Below are 26677 nucleotides of genomic sequence, written 5' to 3'. Positions count from 1 at the left end.
CTGTCCCTGCAGCAGGAGAATGGACAGTGGAGCACATCGGAGGACACCAAGCGCGTCACTGTGTGGGCCAGCTCCCAGGACAGATGTAATCTGTTCCTTTGTCATTAATAGGAGTACAAAATGAAGAGACAGTAACACAGCTGGCTTATCCATTCAGAATACTTTTGATCCACCTGCACTCCTGGTTTGTCATCTCCAAATAGCAGAGCCTTTGGTGATATACTGTATACTCTCCCAGTGTCTCCACCTCATCCTCCTTAAAATAATGTACTCCATCCTTTTAGATCAGGTTAAAAATAAAGACTAAAACAGAGAAACATGGGAAATCACGGGTAAATCCTAAGTGACATACATTTATTTTGTCTCTTTTTTCTTTGTCTTTTCTCTCCCACTTTTCTTTGAATTAAATGAAATGAGAGAACCAGATATACTCAGTATCAGATGTTAAGGCTGTTTATTGTTTAATTGTAAGATATGCATCAAACTTCCAGCTGCCGTCAGGTTAACTTTCCATTATGACAAACGGCTTTAATCTGACATCAGATGGGACAGGAAAATTAATATAGATATAAATGTATATGCTGGTTCAGACAGTTACTTTAAATAGCGATTACTGTGATTGTTTACTGCATTAAAATGTGCCTGACACTCTGGAAACCTGCCTTTGAGGCTTTGATGACATGTGCGCACATGTGCGCCTGTCACCAAATTACAGCTGCGGATGGTGCGCTCCGCCTTGCGCTGAGGATAGACCAGGTTGGAGCTGGCGAGCTTTCAGCACACTTTTTTGGCACAAAATTGTCACTGCGCCAACATGAATCTGTTGACACCTCCCCCTGGTGCACCGTCAACTCCCCTGGCGTGCAGTCACACCCATCTCTGCGCAGACGGTCTACCAAATTGTCAAATTGGCAGTGCGCAAGCCTGCCGCACGAAATCAGCGCTGCGCCAGGCTTGCGCCAGGCTTGCGCCCCCTGCGCTGCACCACGAAATTAGAGCCCCAAGTGTTGGGCCAATCAGAGACACAGCTCACCTGGCTGACAGGTGGGCACCTTATAGCAGTTCAGGTGAGGAGGTTCAAAACCTGCCTCTTTTGACAGCATTTCCAATATGGCCCCAAAGATGATTTTCTTCAAAACTCTGATTCATAAACAGAGGTGGCATCATGGATGTTATACAGTCTATGCTCCACAACTAAAAATATTATACTCAGAAAAACACAAGTGTGGTTACTTGTCCTCTGTATTTATTTTATCTTGACATCAGAAGTCTTGTCCCCTTGATTTTGATTGGTTGATGATGTTAAGAGTGATGGACACACCACTAAAAAATATTCACTCTGAAAGTACCACAGTCAATACCATATCCATCTCTCCAGCTTTGAATTTTGATATTCACTGAACAAATTCACAATCAGTGACACATGACTCATGTCATCCTCAGATCCAGATAGGCTGTCAAACTGACAGGCTGAAGAGTAAAGTGCTGAAGAGAGCACCACATGTTCATGTGAGATTTCCTGTTGACTCAGCGATGCTGCAGGTGTGGAACCTGTGGGGCGGACTCATCTACCTGGTGGCTCCACCCAAAACCAAAGAGGAGGGGTTAGAGGTCACCGTGCAGATAGCTGTACCTGCACCATACTATAAATCTGGTGAGTCTGCTGCTGATGTGTTTTTGCTGTTTTAGATTTCAGGTCAGTGTGAAGAAGGCAAACTTCAAGGTTAAACTGTTAAACATGATCTTTGCTCAACCCCCTGGTGTTCTTTTCAGGTGTGACCACAGCAGCTGAGTGGTCAGTCCTGCGCACAGCTCCCTCACCCTGGGCAGAGCTGGAGTTTGCCAACCTCATCATAACAGTACCCTCAAAATTTGTCAGAAACCTGGACCGCCCTGATGAGCTGGCAGTTCACTGGGACGACATAACAAAGGCCGTGGCTGACCTGGCTTCCATTCCACACAAATTTCGACGTAAAGAGCGCTTTGTAGCAGACGTGCAGATTTCTCATGGTGAGCTATACAACAGATGTTCTTAGATTAACATTTAGATCCTTGAATTAGACATGACACCAAGAATGCTTGATTTTTTTTTTTTAAAGGAAGCTGTATTGATTACAGGATTGACTGTGAAGATAAGTAGATGATATTAATCCTTACAATATTATCTAAACGTGAACTGTGCGCGAAAAAGTTCCATTTCGATTTCATAACAAAGGACATTCATTTACACAAGATCACAACCTATGTGCTTGTCTGGTGGTACGAATAATCATAAAACTCCGGTCTACCCCAGCGTAATTGCGCACGATGGACACACTTCAGCTCCACTCCCTCCTCAATCAGTCACAGGTTCAGGCTTGAGTCTGCAGCTTCTTTCAGAGCTCAAAAACATTTCTAAAGCCAACTTTCCACGTTTCTGGACCTGAACGGAAACAATTAATAATATTGTGGCTTCTAAAAGTCAGACATCACGGATTAATTAATCAAGGTATAAACGAAGGATGTGTAGATTAGATGTTTAAAGCTCTGTTGTATTTTACTTTGTCACATCCACTCTGTGGACAGCTGCAGTGATTTCCTTGCAGGTGAATTTTTTCTGACTCCCTCTGACGCCACTTTTCCAACTGCCGAACAACGCCGTGTCATTTCCTCTACCTGTTGCTATGGCGTTGTCGATTACCAGCATGGAGAAGTTCCCTTTTTCCCATAGTGCGTCACTCCGTGTCGTAAATTCCGTGGGTTCGGCCAGCTGAACCTTGAATATTTAGGGGCGTGTTATGTAAATTAAGTTTGTTTTCAGCCGCCACATTTATCAACAGCTGACCAGGTGTTCGCCGTGATTGAACCTGGTAGGCACGTTTCATAAATCACACATGAACGTTGCCGTAAACTGATTTTTACACCCAGATCTGCGCAAATTCCCACACAAGATTGATAAATGAGGGCCATTGTGAGTATCACAGTTTTTTGTTGTGTGTGTTTTCCAGCATACTTCAGTTCTTTGTTTACAGTTAGTGAAGTTGTGTTCACCAGAGCTAACCACTAACAGTTTAGTGTAGCGACTTGGTTGCCACATCCAGCGTGCATTAGTTCCTTTGTTACAATTAGAAAAGTTGTGTTCGCTAGAGCTAACCACTGACCGGGTATGGTAACAACTCTGTTGCACCTGTGCTGTTTTCTGCCGGCGCCTATTGTTTAGTGAAAGCGTTTTCACTTAGGCTGAGTTATGCTTTTGTTAGACAGCTGTGTCTTTCTACCTGTTCAGGTGTCTTACTTCTTTGTTGGTGAAGGTAATGTGTGCGCTCTCTCTCCAGAGGTAGGTGCGCTCTGTTAAGCTGCCTGGTAGGGGTGTTTTCACCCAAAGCCAGCTTGTAACTAGCACGTCAGTTTACCTTGCTGGGAGGCCGTGTTCCCACGCTCATCCCACTTTACTTGTGAGAAATTCTTCTGGCTTAGTGTTCCCGCTAACGCCTGCTCTAAATGATGACTGGCTGGTGATGGCAGTGTTTCTGCTTCCCTGCTCTCATCTTATTGCTGTGTCCTTCAGTTAGTACCGGTTATGCTGGGTGATCACTACTGCTCCGCCTGTATGGCTGCTATGCAGCCTGAGGACAGTCGTGATCTCTGTCCCTCCTGCCTGGGCATTGAACTTCTGAGAGAGGGTCTGTCTGAAGATCCCTGCGTGAACTGCAGCTACATTCCTCGGTCAGTGACAGCTGCTCAACTGGCTGAAGTGGAAGGGCTTCTAGCTAGCTCAGGTCAAATTCCTTCAGCTCACTGGGGGAAGCTGACATCACTCGCAACTGTAATGCTTTTGAGTGTTCTGTCACTACAAACCCTACAAAGGTGGCTCAACAGCTTCCATCTAGATGCCAGGTGGCACAGCCACAGGACACTGACAGTGTTTCCGAGGATACCTTATTGCCCTGGCCCCACGGAGGAAGAGGTCTTATATGCTGAGAGGTGTAGCCATGAGCTTGGCTTCGGCCCACCGCGAGACCGTCAACCGATGCCTCCCTTAGAGGGTGGGGCGTGGTATAGCAAAACCAAGCTGCTCAGGGGCAGTGGTCTGTTCAGGCCAGCAAAGACCATATCAACATCTTGGAACTGTGGGTTGTGCACCTGGCTCTAAGGCAATATGCCATGCCTCAGAGTGAAGCATGTGTGCATTTAGACAACATCCCAGCAGTGTCACATATAAACCATCAGGGGGGCACCAGGTCAGCTGGGTTACTGCGTGTGACCTTGGACCTGTTGAATTGGGCATCCCACTGTGGGAAGGGAACCAAGTGTCTCTGGGCAAACCATCCCCGGGAGAGTGGCGGTATCATCCAGAGGTAGTGTCCAGCATCTGGGACCGCTTCGGAAGGGCAACAGTGGACCTCTTTGCTTTGGAGGCATCAACTCAGTGCCTTCTGTGGTTCTCCCGCACACAGGTGAGCAGCCTTCTAGGTCAGGACCCCTTGGCTCACGATTGTCCAGAAGGTCCCCTCTATGCCTTTTCCCTGCTCCTGCTGATACAGGGGTTCTACAGTAGGGTCTTAGGTTGCTCCTGGTGGCCCCCTTTTGGCTGGGGAAAACATAGTTCCCCCTACAGTGCAGACTGTCACGGTCAACCAAAGCTGTGCTCTCTCAAAACAGTGGTTGTCCCACTGGATTGTGGACATGATTGCTCAGGCACATCAGGCAGTTGGTAGGCTTGTGCCCCCTCAAGTGCAATGCCATTCCACAAGGAGCATCTCCACATCTTGAGCAGCCCTGAGAGGGGTGGCCCTAGAAGACATTTGTGCAGTGTCCTCTTGGACATTGCCAAGCACCTTCACAAGGTTATACAGGGTGACCATCCCTGACCCCCATCCACTGGGTGTTGTCCTGCTATGGGACCAGCCAGCTCCTATGCATTGCGGTGGGTGTACAGGGACCCCCTGTGACTTAATTGGTATGAGTCATCCAGTGCTCAAAGCACTACCTCTGGTGGTCAGGAAGGAGCTTCTGGTCACTTGGGATCATTGGATGCCGCGAGAAAATTCTGAAGGAACAGATCCTCTGATGATGCTGGAGGATATAGACCTGTCGGGGTCATCAGGGGGTCACACGAGACTGTTGGTATAGCTACTTGACCTACACATGTGCGATATGGTATCATTCAGTGCTTAATTCACTGCCTCTGGTGGTCATATAGGGTTCATAGAACCGTGGTTACATACTTAACCCCTGTTTCACACAGTTAAATGAGAAAGAAAAAATTAAAGATACCCCAGTTTTCCTCTTAAAGTGCTGTAGATAGTTTTGTAAGAAGTGACAACTTAGTGTGTTAAAAAATGAATTCTGTTTGGAAGGGTAAAAACCTGCACTTCCTGAAGTGTCCACTAGTGGCTGGGTGCAAAGGCTGAAAAATTCCTGTTAGGTCTGGTTAGATATTAAAATAAAATTTAAACAATGACATTAATCAAGTTAGCAGCCTGATTTAACAGATGGGTCTGATCTTTTCACTGCATTTCTTTCTCCATCACAACACAGAGATTGAGACTTAGTTGAGTGCATTTATTTATTTAATGTTTGTTTGTAAGTTGAATGTTATTCTTCTATGGTACACATAGGGATGTGAGTTAGAAAAAAATATTTCCGTTTTTTTTTTTTTTTTGTCTTCAAATAGATCAAATAAACATGATCCATAAAGTCTGATCTATAAATTTTGTTTTGTTAGTTGCCTTGTGGCAACATTGTACCATAGTGGTCAGTAATGAAAAAATAGAGTTATTTATTCATAATTAAACACTTTTTTTTTTCAAAAACTTGTGGATAATACTTGATGACCTTTAAACTTTAAAGAATAACTCTTATAAGATGTCATGTCTGAACGTTGCCTGCAGACAACACTGTTCCATTGAGGAACACCCCATTGGAATGAATGAGTCAAAGAGTCTAAACTTATTTTATCCAACTTGACATAAACTGTTTAACGAAAGACTTCAGCTCTGTGGCTTTCAGGAGACAGACATCTCATTGAGGGAGAAATGTGTGAAGGATATGAGCCTGTGCTCCGTAAAGAAGGCTCACAAAGTTCACTTTAGTAGACCAGAGCCTACAGTGCAAGACTGGACTTTACTAAAACTAACATCAAATATATCTGAGTGAAAATTGGAGGTAAAAAAAAAAAAATTACTGACTAGTTTGCTTTTGAACAGTATGTAAACCCAAAGGCAGTATACCTTCATCTTGTCATGGTAAATCAGTAATGGTACAGTGTTGTCTCAGGACATTTGCATTTTTACATGTTTCCTTAAAATAATAAGCAAATATAGTAAATTTAACTATTAGAGATTAAGCTTAACTTGTCTGTTAATATGAACATATTTTTTCAAGACTGAGAAAGACACAGTAAAAGAGTTATCGGACAGTTGAGAGAATTTACCGAGTTGGTCCTTGTAAAAAAGTCTGCAAAAAAGGGATTATATATGACATCCAGAGGGTCATATGACAAATTCATAAACTGTTATTGGTTCCTTAAGGTCTTTTCTCTTTTTTAAAAAAGTATTTCATGACAAATGAGCTAAATTGTCTCAGTGTAAAAGGCCAAAAATGGGCATGTTGCCTGGAGGCAACGAGGTACCATAGAGGGATATAGAACATTTAGGAAACCCACCTCTACATCCAAACACACCTGATAGGTCCCATGACATCCACCAACATCGGGAGGTGAAAAACTCTAAGCCCTTCATGACGTGTAAAGTGAGGAGAAAATGGTACAGAAGTGTCTCTGTTATTCTGAAATTTGTGATACAAGTTACAGACGGTGGAAGAATGTCACAGCTTGGAAGAGGTCCATATTGGACCCATAGTCTGTGAAAAATAAAAACAAAGAAAACAAAACATTTTAAAATCACTTTTAGTTTAAATAACTGAATATCTCGTATGTGGGTGAATAAAAACTCATCAGGAATCTTCAAAAATGGATTAAGCATGTGCAAAATGAAGTGTTCAGTTTAAAAGTGCATCCTTAGGCGATTAAAAGGCTCCAGCTGTGATCTTGATCTTTATACTTGTACATTGATTAATAAACTAAAAAAAAAAAACTTTTTTTTTTTTTTTGCATTTTTTAAATAAGAGAAATAAAGTCTAACAATCAATTTCTCCCCCCAGGTTGGATGCATGCAGGTTACCCTATTATGATGCATAAGGCATCAGCAGCGGCACTGGTCAGCGTGGAACGCGCTCGTACTAAAGGCCTGTGGGGTTCCATTCATGAAATGGGACACAACCAACAGAGGGGCTGCTGGGAATTCCCACCTCACACCACAGAGTGTACATGCAACCTGTGGTCTATGTATGTGCATGAAACTGTGTTTGGAATGAGCAAGGGGAAGGTAGAGTAGTTCTATTATTTAAGTGCATTTTGACGCAACTTTTATATCAAGAGAAGATAAAATGGAAAAGCACTTTATTTCTTTATGGTCACATTCATTGAAAAGTCTTGAATTTTACAGGGATCAAATAGTTTCACATCATATAATTCTTCTTCTAAAGGCCCATGGTGCAATTTCTCCCGCAAGCCGAACCAAACGAATTGAGGGGTTTGTCAAGGGAGGAAGGAAACTCAAGGGCTGGAGCATGTGGATGGCCCTGGAGACATACATACAGGTGAGAGAATGACTTTTGGCAGTGCAAGGCGCGGGTACTTTGTCTGGTTTTATTCAGCAAGATAAGACAAAACAACAGAAGCAAAGACATTCTTTCTTTTTTACTTTGTGAGTGGGATTTTGATCTCTCATTTGAAACTAATTTGTAAATTGGGCCGGGAGCTATATTGAAGTCCTCTTCATCTTCACTAAAAAAGATTAAAAAATAAATAAAAAAAATCCCTTTTTACCACTTGGACATCTGCAGACAAAAGAACTGAAAATAATTGAATATATGAAAGGGAGGTGGGAGAAGAGCCAACGTGTGGCTCATCTCTCAGCCTTCACTCAGGTGGTGGTTCAGTCAGTCCAACCAGTTTGCTGTCCTCTACCTCGGACCAATCAGGAAAGAGCTTTAAAAAGCCACTTTGAGCCTCTTTAAAACCACTCACCATGTGACACACTTCAACATGGCATGCTGGTGTGGAGGGTCAGCTTATCAGTTGTCAGGAACGACCCTCCATACATGTAGACTGCTGTTAAGAGAAAAAGAACTTAAATATCTACCAAATGTAAAAATGGTGATGTTTGCATTAACTCTGGCTTTAACCAATCATGTTCTGTCTTAAAATTGGTACTTATTTAATATTGTTGTGAGGTGGGCACAGTTAATCAGCTCCATTAACTGTTTATCTGAATAAGATGTTAATAACTTAGTTTACCACCTGCTCCTGCAGTAAAGTCCAGTTAGGTGAAAATGATGCGACCCAAACTGTATTTAATGGAAGATTAAGGTTACTCAAATGAACATGCATGTTAAGAATTATTTAAAAGAGTAATGCCAATAATCCCTGACTTACAGGTTTTTTGTCTAGTGTGTGCCTCGTTCTGACAGAGACATGCAAAAGTTGAGCAGACTATAAACACCAGACTGAAAACTAGTGAAAACTCTTTGTATACAAAAATAAACTTTTTTTTTTCAATAACAATTATGAAGCCATTTTATGAGACTATCCTATCTTTGGTTATTTTATTAGGTCACCTGGTGTGAAAAATTACTGTAAATGAACCAAATTGTCACTACTTAAAAAGTTTATATTTAAATCAGAGGTTTAATTAAGATGTGAAGAAAGGAAATTTTTTCTCCTTTGACCAAATCAGGAAAAATAATTTTCATATAACTTAGGGATGCACGATAACTTTTTTCTTGAACCGATACCGATAACCGATAACTTTCAGCTTCTACAGGCCGATACCGATACCGATAACCGATAACACACACTCTCAAACAATTACATATTAACCTAAGATCATGACGTGAATTCTATAAACAAAACCAAAGTACTATTATAATTGCAGCTACTGTGTACAGTATAGTGCTTGTATATAACTTGATTTTGTATCCTATATATTTTTTCTACTTGTGTGCTGGTTCTATTCTTTGGTGCAACTGCTGCTAAAATCTGAATTTCCTGGGTAACCTTCCTGAAGGATTACTTAAGTTCCTGTCTGTTTGTCTGTCTATCTAAAAAATTAATAATAGAGACACCAAAATTTCCCAAAACCTCTTAAATTTGGATAAAAAGTTTTTATGCTCTCATGAGGTGATTTTTCAGAGAAGTTTATCACAAAATATGCAATGGAAACACCTTTATACCATATACTATACTATACTACCTTTAAAAACATGTCACTTTATCATAAAAACGCACCTCCCTCACCTACACGTACGGACTCTGGCGTTCATACTGTAACAGCTCTGATGTTAGTTCTGTGTTCAGTGCAGATGTTTGTGTTTCTGACCGTCAGTATGGAGGCATCATGACGGCTGTGAGCGGGTCAGAGTCAGAGAGCAGCAGGAGGGAGGGGCGGAGGTGTGAGTAAGATCTCACTCAGTGTGAGAGTATGTGAGCTGGAGATGATGATTTTCATACAGTGTTTTGTTCGTGCCTATAAAGATGACCTGACACTGTATTCAAAACAAATTAAAAATTAAATTACCTTAGCCTGTGGGTCATGTCCGGCAAATTTATTGGATTTTTCAAAAGTGTGTCAGTCCCAGTGGATTCGTTGCGGTCGGCTTTACGTCTTTAGCGTCTTTAGCATCTCGGGTGTCCTCGTGCTTTCAAAACTCCGTCGAAGTGATCTTTACGTTTCAGCTGACTGATTAGGTTTGAAGTATTGAAGCTGCTCCCTTTTGCTCCTCATGGAACTTTCCTGGAATAACTGTCTTCTTCAGAAACTTTAAAGAAGTCCGACACAGTCGACTCCATGTTTTCTGTTTTGAAGCGTCAACATGCTGTGCTGTGTTGTGATGCATTTAGGGTGTGACGGAAAATTATGGTTCCCACGTTTGCTAGTCCTTCTTTTGGCCTTTTTAAATTTATATTTGCATTTTTTATGTGTAACATGTGAAAAAATACCGTGGATGCCAATTCAAGTCCGTAACTACTACAGTATGATCAAGTTAATTAGTCTTTTCTGACATGAGGGGGAACTCTTACATTTCTAAGCCAGTTAGTGTTGTAATTCCTTTTTTTTTTGCCAACGCCTCTTGAACGCATCACTCACTGCAGGCCGTTCACGTCTTACAGTGAGAGCGGGACAAAGATACACGTTATCGGGACTAGCCGCTGTAATATCGGACCGATAGGAATTACGTCATAATTTCCTCGTTATCGGCTCGATAACTGTCGGTCCGATAGTTATCGTGCATCCCTACATATAACAGATAATATTAGAATAATATCAACTTAAGGAAATGTTCAAATTAATCAACTTACTGAATTTTATACAAACATAGGTCCATGAGTGAGAGCTCTGTGTGTGTCTTCTCTCCAGTCTGAATAACAACATGTACTGAAGGTCATTAGTAGGAAAAGAGACTGTTGGCCCATGACACTTTTAGCGACCGTAGTTTCCTGACCTGGTTGTATGCATCACACACTCCTGAAATGCTAAAAATGTTTTTTGTTTTTTTCTCACCTAAGCTGTTTTCTTCTTTGTAGCTCCAGGAAAAGTTTGGCTGGGATGCCTATAAGAAGGTGTTTGCAGCCTATCACAAGATGAGCAAATTCCCAAAAGGCAACCCAGGAAAGATGAACCTGTACGCTGAGACCTTCTCCCAGACCGTGAACATGAACCTGTGTGGATTCTTCAAGGCCTGGGGCTGGCCAATCGAAACGAAGACAGAGGAGAAGCTCTCAAAGCTGCCCCCCTGGGATGACCATCCCATGGTGAAGTACAACTGAGCTTCAGACTTCTGCAGAGAAAAGAGGAGAGGGAGGAGTTCACTGACAATCAAATATCTGAACTTAAGGGGCCAATTCACAAAAACCATGCATGACTTGTATCTGCCACGTTCTAAGTCCTGAGGGTTAAATACAGTGTAATGATATTCTCATGCACAGACATAAATTTTTTTCCACTGAGAGACATAACCCCCCTGAAGTCAATCCCGGCCCTTGAAAGATGATTACTTGATGATTTTTCTCTGAACTTTTTGTGTTTTTAAGCATTTATGTTTTATGAACTAGTTATTCTTGCAAGAGTGCTAATTCAGATCGGGAATGGACAGATTTTTACTCACGTGAGGTAATTGTAATTTCGACAGATTCATAAAACAGAAATACTTTGATCGATAGGGCTTTGCTGGAACTGATATATGGCTTTATTATTACTTAATCAGCAGAAACTGTGTACTGCTTTTGGGAATTTGCTTCAATTAATTAATTTATGTATTAATTAAGCTTGCTGGCCTTTTTGATTTGCACTCTAACTGTATTTATTGCAGTTTTATTTTTATGATTTTAAATCTATTGAATGCACAATGATAGTAACACAACACAAAGTTTATAAAACTTTTAAAGAAAGTATCTTGAATTCAGTATGAATGTTAGCTCTGTTAAATACTTTAAAACTGAAAGAGATTTTGAAAACATGAAAGGTGAAAGTAAATCCCCTTGGTAACTTTGACCCAAAATAGTCTGTGATAAACAGTATACTTTGTTTAATCTGATTATTTCTTATAGTCAAAATAAAACAGAAATGATAGTTTTTAGAACTTGAATATGACGCGTATAGGCTCAATGAGGCCTACAGGCCAAAAACAACAAACAGAAGGTAAAAACTTGTACTGGTCACAAGAGCTCAAGTCAGTAAAAGACACTGTAACACAAAAAAGTTAGTTTTGACCGGGAACACAAAGATGTGTTACATGAACAAACACAACATAAGGGTTAAATATTGACCTGCGTTTTGGCTGACCTTACTCTGCTTATTCTGTATCAATGTTGCCACCTGCATGTCGCCACCTGCTGGATTAGTCAAGCAGAAATGGAATATACCAATTTTAGGGCATAAATCACAACTAAAAACTGAGAATTTATGGAGAAATATGCATTAAATGAGTCAAATGAAAAAAAGATAAACAAAATAAGAAAATCCATCAGCATATGAAAGATACCAGTAAACAGCCCAGCACCAGTCACAAGCCTCATCATGATACTTCACTGCCCTCAAGCCAGTGTCAGATGACCTCTACCAACATGTAGAAAGCTTATGGCAGCTGGATGTGCTACCATTTCCGAGTGAACAGCTAGAAGTACAGTCCTGTTTGGATCAAAGGGTAGTAAACATCCAGGAAACAGGCATCAAGAGGGAGAGGGTTGGTGACATCTCAGGTATACCACACCTCTGCTCCACATTAAAGGCTACTGCCGGTGCAGTCCTCCCCATGCCCTGCAGCACAGGGTGACGACTCGCAAAAGACCCAGCCAAGGTACATGAGGCCAAGGGTGTGTCACAAAGATTTTAGCAGGAGAGGTAAACAGAGAGTCATCCCTCATCGCCTCATCCATCACACTGGGAAAGATTGGTTGGTGTTTGACTGTTCCTTCTCCTTCCTCAGCCTCAGGTCCAACCCTAACATCATCACTCATAGGCGTCCTGTTGTGCTTCTATCAGTATACAGCTGTCATCATTGGAGATATCTGAGTGATGTTTCACAAAGTTTGTCTGTTTCCTAATGATCAGCCATTGATGAGGTTTATCTAGACTGGAGGAGTGTTCTGATTTAAACTGTAGCTTAAGTTTTGATGACAAGTACTATGAAATGGGAGATACACCTTTGGGAGATCGATTCCAAGAGTGTAGTAATTCGAAAATGAGAGCGTTACAATGTTTGACCAACAGGTGGTGCTGGCTGTGGACCACAGGGTCTACACTTAAGAGACAGAGTTGTTTTTCTGGACCGTTGAAGAAGAAATTGTCTGTTTGTTCTCAACACAAGTGAAATAAAATAAACTCATTCAGTGTTGCACAGATCTGTCTCCGTGGGGAGTTACTATATAAATGGCACTTCAGAGTGCATTGGGATAAGGTAGAATGCTCAAATTAATATTATTAGTGTATTTTTTTTTCTGCAAATCTAAAGGCATGTTGGCTGTATTTTTGGTTGTCTGATTGTCTATTTGATCATTATGTGAGTGAAGGAGCAGATACCATAAGACTTTTTCTTCTTTCTGCTTCTTTTCATTCATTTTGAGACTTATTTTGTTTTTGTATTGTACTTAGTTTTTTTATGTTATCAAGCATGAACTAAAGACAAACTAAACTAAACATGCATAAGAGGGAATGCCAAGCAGCAGCATAGTACCGAAGTGAAGCTGAGTGACTGAAAGCGCGAACAACAGCCCGAGAAGATGGCAGTGACTCTGGCAGGAAGAACTGCTCCTTTTGACAGCCAAAATTAGAGTTGAGAGGAATATTTTGAAGTACCCCATCAGTTTTTTATAAAGATCATGCGATAATAGGTGATTATCGATAGAAAGCAATATTGCTCAGTTCTGTCAGCAGTCAGACTTACAGCCTGTTGAAGAATCTCAGCCCTGCAAAGCCTGAAAAAAAGACATATGAGGAGCTGTTAAAGGGATAGTTCGGATTTTTTGACATGGACCTGTATAGCATCCTCATCTGGATCCGTTACGTACATCAGCGCTGTCTTAAGAGTGATGTTCAAAAGAGTGATAAATTTGCATCACAAAACTGCAAACCGGAAAAAAGTCAGACTCTGTTATCGATTGGCACTACTTTCTGGTGCATATCACTGCGCCGCGTGGTGCATCCAGCTGATCGGCGCGCGTTGGCACTGTCATTACAACTGAAAAAAGTTAACGATAACATGTCTGACTACGGCACTGATGAAGATGACATTACATTTTGCACAGAGCCAAGGGGATTTATTTATGAACTCGAATATACTGATGCTGAAATTCATCAGATGGAGTTAGAACGGGTGGAGAGAGAGACGATCACAGTCATGTCGCTCATGGAGCCACAGCTGGAGCCGTGAAAGAGAGAGAGAGTGACAGACAAATGGTGGTGCACTTGTCAGAAGTATAAAGTTGTTTCAGCATTCTTCTGTCTTGACAATTTTGGGTGATACACACTTAGCTATTATCATTTTCATATCCGTTAAAGGTCATTTTGACATTTTTTTAATTTTTTTTCTTTTTCTTAAATATGTTCATGTTCACTGCACCTGGTTTCTCCTTGTAGCTAGTGTTTATTTGGGTTTGGCAAGTCAATGTTGGTAATAACACAGATTAAACCTTTTTTCTGCCCAATTTTTGAGAAATGATCTCCAGCATATGTGAATACGCCGACTGACATGCAAAACATGTTTTGAAGGAAGGTCAGGTTAGGTTTCCATCGATTCACGAAAATGAATCGTAGCTTTATGTTGGAAGAACCAAAAAACGAATGCAGTCCAGGGTCAAGTCCCTGTTACTTTAACATTTATTTCCTATTTGATGCCTGAAGTGAACGTTTGGTTCTATTGTTATTTTTGTGGTTTTAATCTTGACTACCTTTCATCTCTATCTTAATTTACATTTATTTATTTATCTTATTTTATTTTCAATCAATAAAACACTAAGCAACCCTATTTGAAAGAATATAAATACCATATGAATAAAGTTTATCATTATTTGGTATTACCTGTTAATTACATTTACATATTGTTTTCCGTCTGTACATTCTCTTGAAGACAATCTGCCCTTAAATTAAAACAGGAAATTGATGAATATTTTGTTGCATTTCTTTCAGGGAAATATGAAATTCTTACAATAATTTATTTTAACTTTTCGATTAGGGACTATACTGTTACAGTTCTGGGCAGAACTAGCCCAGGTACTCGCTGGACCCAAAAGCGAGGCGGAGGCAAGGAAGCAGTTTTAAGAGTCTTTATTGCACAGAAAGAGTAATGGAGAATGAGAGTCCGGTAGTAAACAGCTCTCTCCTGAGAGCGCTGAGCACAGAGAGTTGTGGCTGTGGAAGATGGCAAGGGCTGTAAGGTGTGGCCTCCTGTATTCTGCGTTAATCTTGTTTTGTTCTTCATGTCCTTCTGTTATGATCTTTTATGATTTATTGTTTTTACTGTGCAGCCTGTCAGAGAAATGCTATTGTTTTATACAATGTGCTCTACAAATAATTAGCGTGGATTACTTTGGACACAAAGGAATCCTTCCTGAGTTGCTACTGATTTATCTGTATAACTAAATTAAAAAAACTACTTCTCAGTGTTGTTAGGATGACGTGGCTGGTTTAATCCAATACCCTGTGCAAAGTGCTCTGGGTAGACTCTAATACTGACATAATGTGTCAGAATAAACAGGTTTCTAAAACAGTCACACCCTGGGTGTGTCGCTGGGTGCGTTCAATAACATACCCACAAAAACGAGAAAGTCCATTGTCTGTTTGCTCTGACTGCTCTTTGGTGTCTGATCTTAGCATCAATAAATGTCTGTAACTTGGTTGAACTTGCTCAACCACCTCCTCCTGTTCTCATTTTTATGCAAAATCCTGTTCATGCCCTCATTTATCTTTCCTCCTCTGACATGTCAGGTTGTCTTGTTTTGTTGCCAGTCTGGGTTACAGCTGTGCCACAGTCAACACAAGCTTGAAGACAACTTAGCATCCAGAAAAAAGTAAGTAACTTATGTTTTAGTGCAGTTTTTTGTCATGATGGAAGTCTTAACCAATCTTTATCCCAGTTTAATTTGATCTTGAAAGAAAATTTTTTGACCGTGTTTTTCTTTTTTTTAAATAATACTTGGATTAGTCATCAGGAGTTCTTCTTTTAATGTGTAATCTCTATTAGCACTCACTTTTCCAGAACACCCATCTGACTCATCTGACACCTATAGGTGTATATGTTCACCCTCACAAGCTAACCTCGGACTTACCTTTCTCCCCCTCTTCTTTTTACTTCCAGACCTTCCACATTCTCACCATGTTTAGTCCACCTGTAGACCACCATGAAGAGGCCTACGTCTCTCTGGTGAGAGGTTTAAAAGAGGTGGACCTCTGTGGGACCAGTGTTCCCTGTGACCTGGTGCTGATTGGAGACCATGCCTTTCCCATAGCAATGAACACACAAGGCCAGGTCCTTATGGCTGCTTCACTGTACGGCAAAGGAAGAATTGTGGTCTTTGGTCATGAGAGCTACCTGACCAAATGTCCTTCTTTGGTGGGGAACGCTTTGGTCTGGCTGAGAGGAGATGGATCTAACAACCCGTCTGTGGCAGTCCACAATGAAGTCAAGGCAGTCGCTGATAATCTCAATAAATCCAGCTTCCAAACCAAAGTTGTGGGGGGCTTTGATAAAAGCCTGGGGGCTGGTGTGTATGTGACCACTGCCTACACTGTGGATGAAGAGGTGAAGGACCTGGTGGCATTTATGAAATCTGGAGGAGGAGTACTGATGGCTGGGCAGTCATGGCAGTGGGCTTCATGTCACCCAAAGGTCAACACACTGCTTCAGTTTCCTGGGAACAAGGTGTCTGGTGTGGCAGGGATCTACTTCTCTGAACATCAGGGTGTGGCAGAGTGCATACCTGTCCACCAGCAGATCCCATCCTCCTGGATGGCTGTGGTGTAAGTGTACACTAAACTTTCATTTTATTGCACATCTATAACATGTTACGCTATGTTAAGTCAATGCAACCTGAAGAGTTGCTCACAGGAGTTTTAAAATCATGCCTTAAGCTATTGGTGATGTAAAAGCAAAGATTTCTTGTTTACCTTAAGGTTTAGAGAGTCATCAGGCAGTTATGCTGTAATCACTCATCAAGTTACACAAGCAGTAAATTAAAGACTATTGATCAGCCAATTGAAGTTAATGAAGAACAAATTAAGTGCAGAGTTGGAGTGGCATGCAGCAATTGAAATCATGACAGGAAAATAATGACAAAAAGCAGTTTTTAACGAAAGGAACAGCAGATTTACTCTTGAGTGTACAGACTTTGTGAGAGTACGAAAAGAAAAAAAAACACAGTATCACCAGAGGCCAGCTGCATATGAGTCCCCAATGTCTCATATAAGAGTTAATGTTTTTTAAGGGGTGGTTAATGCTTTTTTCATGATTAGTGCATAAATTGATTTTTACTTGTATGTGAGTAGATCCACAAACTGTTACTTAGTATCCCTACTTATGTCACACTTAATCAAAGTAACTGTACTTTTACTTGGATAGAATGTCCTGGTACCTTTTCCAACCCAGAAATACAATACAGAAAACTTTTGTGCTACTTACCTAATTTCTTATATTGCATGCTAAGTGCATTGTAGCTGTTGTCTAGGAGGCAACAAGCACACCTCAATTCCACCTTTCCGCCTCACTCAAGGTCAAAGTTAAAGTCACCATTCAAAATAAAGTCCCATTGTTGGGCTTCATAAACTTTAAACAGAAATGCATAAATGCCTCTCTTGCTTCAATAAATCTTTTTTTATGTGGAAACAAAATAAATTCCTGGTGAAATAAATATAGAGAATTCTAAAACTAAAGAAGTCTTTATTAAAGTAGGAAATTACTGATGTGTGCACATGTTCTTGACTGTGATACTGTAATAGACTGTAGCTTCCTCTCCTCTTTCCACAAACAGTATTGGTAAAGACTTTGAGGATGACCTGGAGTTCTTACTGGATGGGGTTCCAGAGTTTGACCTGCAGGGTGGTTCCTTGTTTTCCGAAATTCTGATCCATGGGCCCCTGGCTTTTCCCATCGGGACCACAGGGGGTGGACAGGCATTCGCTGCAGGAGCGTACTACGGGCAGGGACGTGTCATTGTGATTTCTCATGATGGATTTCTGGGGCGAGAGGTAAAGATGAAGTTGTCTTGTTATCTTTAAATTGATATTGTAACTTTACCTCTAACTTTTGTACATTAACTTTTGGTCACCAGCAATTAAATCTATAAATATGATTAAAATTTACTATCTTGCAATGTTTCTCTTATAACAGAGCCTGTCTAAATTCTGGAGCAATGCTGGACGTTGGTTGGATGAGGGTCGTCAGGGGGTCATTGGTATATCCCCTAAAGTAAAATCTGCACTCAGAACTCTCAGCAAATCCGGCCTAAAGTGTGAGGTATCTGGCTTCAGAGAGGACCTGAGTGTGTATGTAAATGCAGCAGGCAGTGATGATCATGCAGCAGAGATTCTAGACTTTGTGGCAGAGGGTGGAGGTCTGGTGATAGGTGGACATGCCTGGTACTGGGCACAGAAACACCGTGGGAAGAATGTCGTCACAGATTTTCCAGGTATGATAAAGCACTCATAACATGTGACTGAAGAACATAAATGCATGCTTATCAAAGTGACGATGATTTTGTTTCAGTGTTCTTAAACATTTAATGTCCTGTCACACTGTGAGATTCTGATAAAGAGTTATTATACAATAGTGTTTGTCACAGAAATTCCACCATACAAAAATAAGGAAAAATATATGATTTATTCTGCAAACACAAAAAAACAAAAGATGTACTTATCCAGGCTCAGTTGATAAAACAAGCATTTTTAAGACAAACAAAACCTGGGTCCATAATTGTCCAGACTCATCAGAATAACACCACAAAGGTAAAAACAAAGTAACCAAAAGCTGATCAACAGACATGAACAACAAATGTATGTCCAGATACCAGCAGCTTAGAAGACTAACTTTGGGTTGTGCCCAAAATGAAATTAATCATTAGACATGTCAAACATGTTGTCAGGCAGGTTTGTTTCTAATTAAGCCAAAGAGCTGTCAGAAAGCAGGGCAACCATCACACAGAGATAGAAGCATGGCACAGCAGTACTCAAGGAAGTTAGTAAAGAATTCTACAAGGCTGTGAAACAGAAAAGAACCACAACAATTGTTGAATGGTATAAGGACAGCACAGCTTATTGTCTCAGCTAGAGAACTCAACCCATAGATCCATAAAGCAGATCCATAAAGGCACAATCACACAGAGTGCTAACAAACTCACCTGTCCCATCATCAAAGGCAGACAGTCCAACCCTCAGTGGGTAAATCTTAAATGAACCAGACCATCCACTGAATCATCACTTCCAGCTTATACCTTCAGGTCAAAGTGATTCAGTCTTGCTTTATTAGGGCCAGAGCCTGCCAACCGCAGGTGCGTCGAAAGGCCCTCTTAACGTGAACGCACTTAGCCTCAAAATTTAGTCGGCTGTGAAATGTATGAATCCAGTATTAGTGCAGAAAAAAAAAAAAAGCTCTATGGCACCCCTAGTGGCATAAAACTGCTGCCCCTCAGGCTACTTTAAGCTAGAGTCCTGAAATTTTGCAGGCGTAACTATCATGCCTAGACCTACAGAAAAGTCTCTTATGACCATGGTGAATTCTGAACAGGAAGTTTGTGGTTTGGACTTAAACATCAGATTTTGAAGATTTATAGGGTATGTATTTGAACGAATTAGTCTAAGGTATTAGACGGGATCAACTCCAAACTTGGCTTTTATATGCTAGACATATTGATAATCAAAAGTGATTAAAACATTTATAGAATCACAATGGGCGTGGCCAGGACAAGGGCTAAAAGTTCTGCATTTTTTCAACTATGTCTGATCTTCACAAAAACGGACACACATGTTCAGTGTAATAGCCCAGACGCAACCATGTCATTAATTTCACCAGAAAGTACAGCGCCCCCAAATGGCAACAGAAGGAATTACAGTTACAGGGTATTCAACCAACTACTCTCAGGAGTTTCATCTAATCAACTCCAAACTTGGCTTGTTTATGCTACAAACACTGATGATGACAAGTTTTTAAAAGATTTTTTGTAACTCAGTGGGCGTGGCCACAAATGACCGCAAAATTTGACCATTTCAGACCCTTTATGAAAACCTTAATAGCTCACTTGTACAATGTTGGATCAGGACCAAAATGCACAAAAGTGTTCACCATCACAGCCTGAGTGCATTTCTATCGCTGGTTTTGCAAACATTAATGCTCCATAGCGCCATCCAGGGGCCCAAAACTGCAGCCCTTCCGACTTTGAGCTACAGCCCTGAAATTTTTTGCCCATAACTATCATGCCTAGACCTGCAAAAAAGTCTCTTGAGACCATTGTGAATTCTAAACAGGAAATTTGCAATTTGGATGTAAAAATTGGATTTTGACAATTTATAGCCTTTGTATTTCATTGAACTTGTACTAGGTTTTTTATCTTATCAACTACAAACTTGGCTTGTATGTGCTACACACATTCACTATAAAAATTTATTAAAGATATTTTTTGTAACTCACTGGATGTGGTTATAAAACACCACCAAAATGACCATTTCTTCAGCATCAGGGAAACCTCAATATCTCTCCTGTATTATGTTGTTTCAGGACCAAAATACCAACACTTGTTAAGTGTGTCATCCTGAACATATCCATGTGCCTGTTTCAGCTCAATGTACAGAGCTCCTTACTGTCAACAGGAAGTAATGTTTTTATCCATCATTTAAAACTCCTCCATTTCTTTGGATTTTCTCTTCATTTGCTCTTCATTTAATAAAAAAAAGTTTTTCAAGCCTTCATAAAGCATCACCTGTTGAGTCATGTTCTACAGTTAAATGTGTCTTTGGCGTCTAGTCAAATGCTGATATCTAGCCATGAACCAGGAAGTCACTGTAACTCCTTCATGTGGGGTCCAAGTTGATGTATGCTTGCTGCAGGGACCACACCTCATCCACTCACATGGCTTTTGGCTGAGGCAGATTTTGCTGCACATGTGGCTGCCTGGACATGCTCTGATGGGCATGTAAATATGGCCTACATCACAGCATCAGATATCTGTGAATATCTGTGTTTCTGCACCTTTCAGTTTAATGATTTATAAGGCCCAAAAGCTCAATTTAATTCACCACAAATCCATTCTGTTGTATCAGCTCATCTGTTATTTATACGGTATGTATATGTTTTTATTTTGGGTTTTTCGATCAGATGTGCTGTTATATTGTCTTTCAGGGAATCATATCCTGAACAAAATGGGCCTGACCCTGCTGGGTGGAACAATCAAAGGAGGTGTGTACAAGACTCCTGAGCCCAGCAAGGCCAAAGAAAACTACCACTTCCGCAAGTTGCTTCACAGCTTTGCTGGCCACATTACTAAGGGGGAAAAACTTACCAAGCAGGACCAGGAGAACCTTAGAAAGTTGGGCCAAGACTGCTCCAACTTTTTGTACATGAAGTCCCATGACTGCTGCTCCTACTCACAGGTTCTCTCCAGCCTCACTGAAATCTTCAAAACATCTGGCTTGCCTCAAGTGAGAATGCAAAACCACATTGAAATGTACAGCAGCCATGATACTGTCCTGATGATATTATATATTTAAAATATTATTATTATTATTGAACATCACTTTATTCTTTTGAGGTCTGTGACAAGTGCCCTGTCAAGAGTCCCAAAGACCACCTGCTCCTCACTGTGGGAACAGATGTGTACAAGGCCTGCCCAAATCCTGATGCCCTTCTGCCCCACCTCATCAAGAACAATCCCTTGCTGCCAGTTGTCCATAACCACAAGGTTGTGGTGAATGTTGACACAGCAGGTTAGGAGTCACGCTGGTAGACAAACATGGAAAGCATTTATGAGCTCATGTCCAAAACTGTTCAGAAGCAAAGAAGAGAAATGTGTTGAGGTAATAATGAGGTCTATATAATCTGTGTGTGTGTGTGTGTGTGTGTGTGTGTGTGTGTGTGTGTGTGTGTGTAAGGAGGGGAGGAGTGGGTGAGCACAGGTCTTTACCTGACCCCTGGTATGAGGACCTATGTGGCGCTCCCAGAGAAGATTGTGAAGAAGGGATGGAAGGTACTGCACACAGACTTTCTTTCAGCATCACCTCATGGGGTTTCTGTCAGGAGGACACTTACAGGGCTGAGAAATGAAGACATTCACACATCTATCAGCTTACACATTTTGGAGGGGAATTTTTTATATTTTGATTTTAAGATCAAGGGCTCTAATTTCGTAGACCAGGCGCAGGCACAGGCGCACCTGCCCTGTGCCGGCCTTCCCCGTGCGGACAGAGCGTGACCGGTGCACTTTGCAAGTTTCCTGCAGTGCCAGGAGAGGCACAGTCAAGGCGCAGAGGAGCGCAGAGGAGCGCAGAGGAGCGCAGAGCTGCGCGTCCACACCTCCCTCCGTGCAAATAACAGAGAGGGAGGAGAAAAGCCTTGAGTGGGTTTAACACAGCAGAGCGCTGTTTTCACCAATCAAATGAGCGCCTCTTCTCGCCTTTAAATGCCCTGTGGCCGAGGCGCAGCATCTGATTGGTCTGAGTGATCCCTAGCACCACGGAAACAGTGCTGGTAGCGGAGACGGTCAGAGCCGCTGTTCCTGCAGCAGGAGAATGGACAGCGGAGCACATCAGAGGACACGAAGCGTGTCACCTTGTGGGCCAACTCCCGGGACAGATTTAATCTGTTCCTTTGTCATTAATAGCAAACATAATTAGGAGACAGTTACACAGCTAGCTTATCCATTCAGAATACTTTTGATCCACCTACACTCCTGGTCTGTCGTCGCCAAATAGCAGAACCTTTGGTGATATACTGTATACTCTCCCAGTGTCTCCACCTCATCCTCCTTACAATAACGTACTCCATCTTTTTAGATCACGTTAAAAATAAAGACTAAAACAGAGAAATATGGGAAATCACGGGTAAAACATTTATTTTGTCTCTTTTTACTTTGTCTTTTCTCTCCCACTTTTCTTTGAATTAAATGAAATGAGAGAACCAGATATATACTCAGTATCAGATGTTAAGGCTGTTAATTGTTTAATTGTAAGATGTGCATCAAACTTCCAGCTGCCGTTAGGTTAACTTTCCATTATGACAAACGGCTTTAATCCGACATCTGATGCGACGGGAAAATTAATATAGATACAAATGTATATACTGGTTCAGACAGTCACATTAAACAGCGATTACTGTGATTGTATATTGCATTAAAATGTGCCTGACACTCTGGAAACCTGCCTTTGAGGCTTTGATGACATGTGCGCACATGTGCGCCTGTCACCAAATTACAGCTGCGTGGGGTGCGCTCCGCCTTGTGCCGAGGATAGACCAGGTTGGAGCTGGCGAGCTTTCAGCGCACTTTTTTGGCACAAAATTGTCACTGCGCCAAAATGAATCTGCCTACGCCTCCCCCTGGTGTGCTATCAACTCCCCCTGGCGGGCAGTCACTCCCATCCCTGCGCAGACGGTCTACCAAATTGTCAAATTGGCAGCGCACGGTGGTGCGCCGCACAAAATTAGCACTACGCAGGCCCCTGCGCTGCGCCACAAAATTAGAGCCCCAAGTGTTCGGCCAATCAGAGACACAGCTCACCTGGCTGACAGGTGGGCACCTTATAGCAGTTCAGGTGAGGAGGTTCAAAACCTGCCTCTTTTGACAGCATTTCCAATATTGCCCCAAAGATGATTTTCTTCAAAACTCTGATTCATAAATAGAGGTGGCATCATGGATGTTATACAGTCTATGCTCCACAACTAAAAATATTACACTCAGAAAAACACAAGTGTGGTTACTTGTCCTCTGTATTTATTTTTTCTTGACATCAGAAGTCTTGTCCCCTTGATTTTGATTGGTTGATGATGTTAAGAGTGATGGACACACCACTAAACAATATTCATTCTGAAAGTACCACAGTCAATACCATATCCATCTCTCCAGCTTTGAATTTTGATATTCACTGAACAAATTCACAATCAGTGACACATGACTCATGTCATCCTCAGATCCAGATAGGCTGTCAAACAGACAGGCTGAACAGTAATGTGCTGAAGAGAGCACCACGTGTTCATGAGAGATTTCCTGTTGACTCAGCGATGCTGCAGGTGTGGAACCTGTGGGGCGGACTCATCTACCTGGTGGCTCCACCCAAAACCAAAGAGGAGGGGTTAGAGGTCACCGTGCAGATAGCTGTACCTGCACCATACTATAAATCTGGTGAGTCTGCTGCTGGTGTGTTTTTGTTGTTTTAGATTTCAGGTCAGTGTGAAGAAGGCAAACTTCAAGGCTAAACTGTTAAACATGATCTTTGCTCAATCCCCTGGTGTTCTTTTCAGGTGTGACCACAGCAGCTGAGTGGTCAGTCCTGCGCACAGCTCCCTCACCCTGGGCAGAGCTGGAGTTTGCCAACCTCATCATAACAGTACCCTCAGAAGTTGTCAGAAACCTGGACCGCCCTGATGAGCTGGCAGTTCACTGGGACGTCATAACGAAGGCCGTGGCTGACCTGGCTTCCATTCCACACAAATTTCCACGTAAAGAGCGCTTCGTAGCAGATGTACAGATTTCTCATGGTGAGCTTGGTTTTGACTCTTTTTCAGGTTTCATCTTTATACTTGTACATCAGTTAATAAACTGTTTTTTGCATGTTTTAAATAGCAGAAATGAAGCCTAACAATCTGTTTCTCCTCCCAGGTTGGATGCATGCAGGTTACCCTATTATGATGCATAAGGCATCAGCAGCGGCACTGGTCAGCGTGGAACAGGCTCGTACTAAAGGCCTGTGGGCTCCCATTCATGAAATGGGACACAACCAACAGAGGGGCTGCTGGGAATTCCCACCTCACACCACAGAGTGTACATGCAACCTGTGGTCTATGTATGTGCATGAAACTGTGTTTGGAATGGGCAAGGGGAAGGTAGAGTAGTTCTATTATTTAAGTGCATTTTGACGCAACTTTTATATCAAGAGAAGATAAAATGGAAAAGCACTTTATTTCTTTATGGTCACATTCATTGAAAAGTCTTGAATTTTACAGGGATCAAATAGTTTCACATCATATAATTCTTCTTCTAAAGGCCCATGGTGCAATTTCTCCCGCAAGCCGAACCAAACGAATTGAGGGGTTTGTCAAGGGAGGAAGGAAACTCAACGGCTGGAGCATGTGGATGGCCCTGGAGACATACATACAGGTGAGAGAATGACTTTTGGCAGTGCAAGGTGCGGGTACTTTGTCTGGTTTTATTCAGCAAGATAAGACAAAACAACAGAAGCAAAGACATTCTTTCTTTTTTACTTTGTGAGTGGGATTTTGATCTCTCATTTGAAACTAATTTGTAAATTGGGCCGGAAGCTATATTGAAGTCCTCTTCATCTTCACTAAAAAAGATTTAAATAAAAATAAAAAAATCCCTTTTTACCACTTGGACATCTGCAGACAAAAGAACTGAAAATAATTGATTATATGAAAGGGAGGTGGGAGAAGAGCCAACATGTGGCTCATCTCTCAGCCTTCACTCAGGTGGTGGTTCAGTCAGTCCAACCAGTTTGCTGTCCTCTACCTCGGACCAATCAGGAAAGAGCTTTAAAAAGCCACTTCCACTGAGACTCACTGAGAAGGTGAAAGGCAGTTTATCAGTTGTCAGGAACGACCCTCCATACATGTAGACTGCTGTTAAGAGATAAAGACCTTAAATATCTACCAAATGTAAAAATGGTGATGTTTGCATTAACTCTGGTTTTAACCAATCATGTTCTGTCTTCTTAATAGCTCCAGGAAAAGTTTGGCTGGGATGCCTATAAGAAGGTGTTTGCAGCCTATCACAAGATGAGCAAATTCCCAAAAGGCAACCCAGGAAAGATGAACCTGTATGCTGAGACCTTCTCCCAGACCGTGAACATGAACCTGTGTGGATTCTTCAAGGCCTGGGGCTGGCCAATCGAAACGAAGACAGAGGAGAAGCTCTCAAAGCTGCCCCCCTGGGATGACCATCCCATGGTCAAGTACAACTGAGTTTCAGACTGCTGCAGAGAAAAGAGGAGAGGGAGGAGTTCACCGACAATCAAATATCTGAACTTAAGGGGCCAATTCACAAAAATCATGCATGACTTATATCTGCCACGTTCTAAGTCCTGAGGGTTAAATACAGTGTAATGATATTCTCATGCACAGACAGATAGATTTTTTTCCACTGAGAGACATAACCCGCCTGTAGTCAATCCCGGCCCTTGAAAGATGATTACTTGATGATTTTTCTCTGAACTTTTTGTGTTTTTAAGCATTTATGTTTTATGAACTAGTTATTCTTGCAAGAGTGCTAATTCAGATCGGGAATGGACAGATTTTTACTCACGTGAGGTGATTGTAATTTCGACAGATTCATAAAACAGAAATACTTTGATTGATAGGGCTTTGCTGGAACTGAAATATGGCTTTATTATTACTTAATCAGCAGAAACTGTGTACTGCTCTTGGGAATTTGCTTCTGAGAGATAAGAGAAGAATTATTAAAATGATTAATAAATCAATTAATTAATTTATGTATTAATTAAGCTTGCTGGCCTTTTTGATTTGCACTCTGACTGTATTTATTGCAGTTTTATTTTTATTTTTTTAAATCTATTAAAAGCACAATGATTGTAACTAGGGCTGTCATTTAAACGCGTTAATTAGATTAATTAATTACACCGCATATTAACACGTTATAAAAATTAACACAGATTAATCTGGATCCCAAACCCGCGGGGCGTTCAAAGACGCACTTATTTTTAAATGTCTGGCATTTACAAACCGTGTGTCCTACTTGGAAAAAGAGGTGTTCTCGTCAGATTTTCAAATTTCCGACAGTCCCTGAATGTATCACATGTGAAAAAACCGGAGGGAGGGAAGCGAGAGTGATTTGTGACTGCCTTCCACATCGCGTTTATTCGCACGTCCTTTTTGAAAATCTGCAGAAAATCAACCATTTGCTCTAGCTCAA

General features: G+C 41.4%; 2 protein-coding genes across 3 annotated transcripts in view; both read left to right on the top strand.

Moving 5' to 3' along the window:
* LOC141798466 (TRPM8 channel-associated factor homolog) overlaps positions 1-12791 on the top strand; it is a 38298-nt gene extending 25507 nt beyond the window's left edge. For both annotated transcript variants that reach the window (XM_074680429.1, XM_074680428.1), the window contains exons 9-13: positions 1444-1654; positions 1774-2010; positions 7144-7367; positions 7528-7641; positions 10628-12791. In XM_074680429.1, coding sequence (XP_074536530.1) covers positions 1444-1654; positions 1774-2010; positions 7144-7367; positions 7528-7641; positions 10628-10870 — 1029 coding nt within the window. In that variant the 3' untranslated portion in view covers positions 10871-12791. The remainder of the gene's footprint in view (positions 1-1443; positions 1655-1773; positions 2011-7143; positions 7368-7527; positions 7642-10627) is intronic.
* The window catches only part of LOC141798467 (TRPM8 channel-associated factor homolog), a 35093-nt gene extending 9383 nt beyond the window's left edge, over positions 1-25710 (top strand). The window contains exons 2-13 of the mRNA XM_074680430.1: positions 15525-15607; positions 15895-16556; positions 17564-17780; positions 17923-18220; positions 20923-21221; positions 21332-21506; positions 21672-21766; positions 23704-23914; positions 24034-24270; positions 24392-24615; positions 24776-24889; positions 25468-25710. Of these exons, the coding sequence (XP_074536531.1) occupies positions 15913-16556; positions 17564-17780; positions 17923-18220; positions 20923-21221; positions 21332-21506; positions 21672-21766; positions 23704-23914; positions 24034-24270; positions 24392-24615; positions 24776-24889; positions 25468-25710 (2757 nt within the window). The 5' untranslated portion in view covers positions 15525-15607; positions 15895-15912. The remainder of the gene's footprint in view (positions 1-15524; positions 15608-15894; positions 16557-17563; positions 17781-17922; positions 18221-20922; positions 21222-21331; positions 21507-21671; positions 21767-23703; positions 23915-24033; positions 24271-24391; positions 24616-24775; positions 24890-25467) is intronic.
* The last annotated feature ends 967 nt before the right edge of the window (positions 25711-26677 follow it).

The sequence above is a fragment of the Halichoeres trimaculatus genome, unplaced genomic scaffold, assembly GCF_033239565.1.
Source record: "Halichoeres trimaculatus isolate MK-OKI-2021-1 unplaced genomic scaffold, fHalTri1.1 fHalTri1_scaffold_9, whole genome shotgun sequence".
Lineage (NCBI taxonomy): Eukaryota > Metazoa > Chordata > Actinopteri > Labriformes > Labridae > Halichoeres > Halichoeres trimaculatus.
This window is presented reverse-complemented; position numbering and strand designations above follow the sequence as displayed.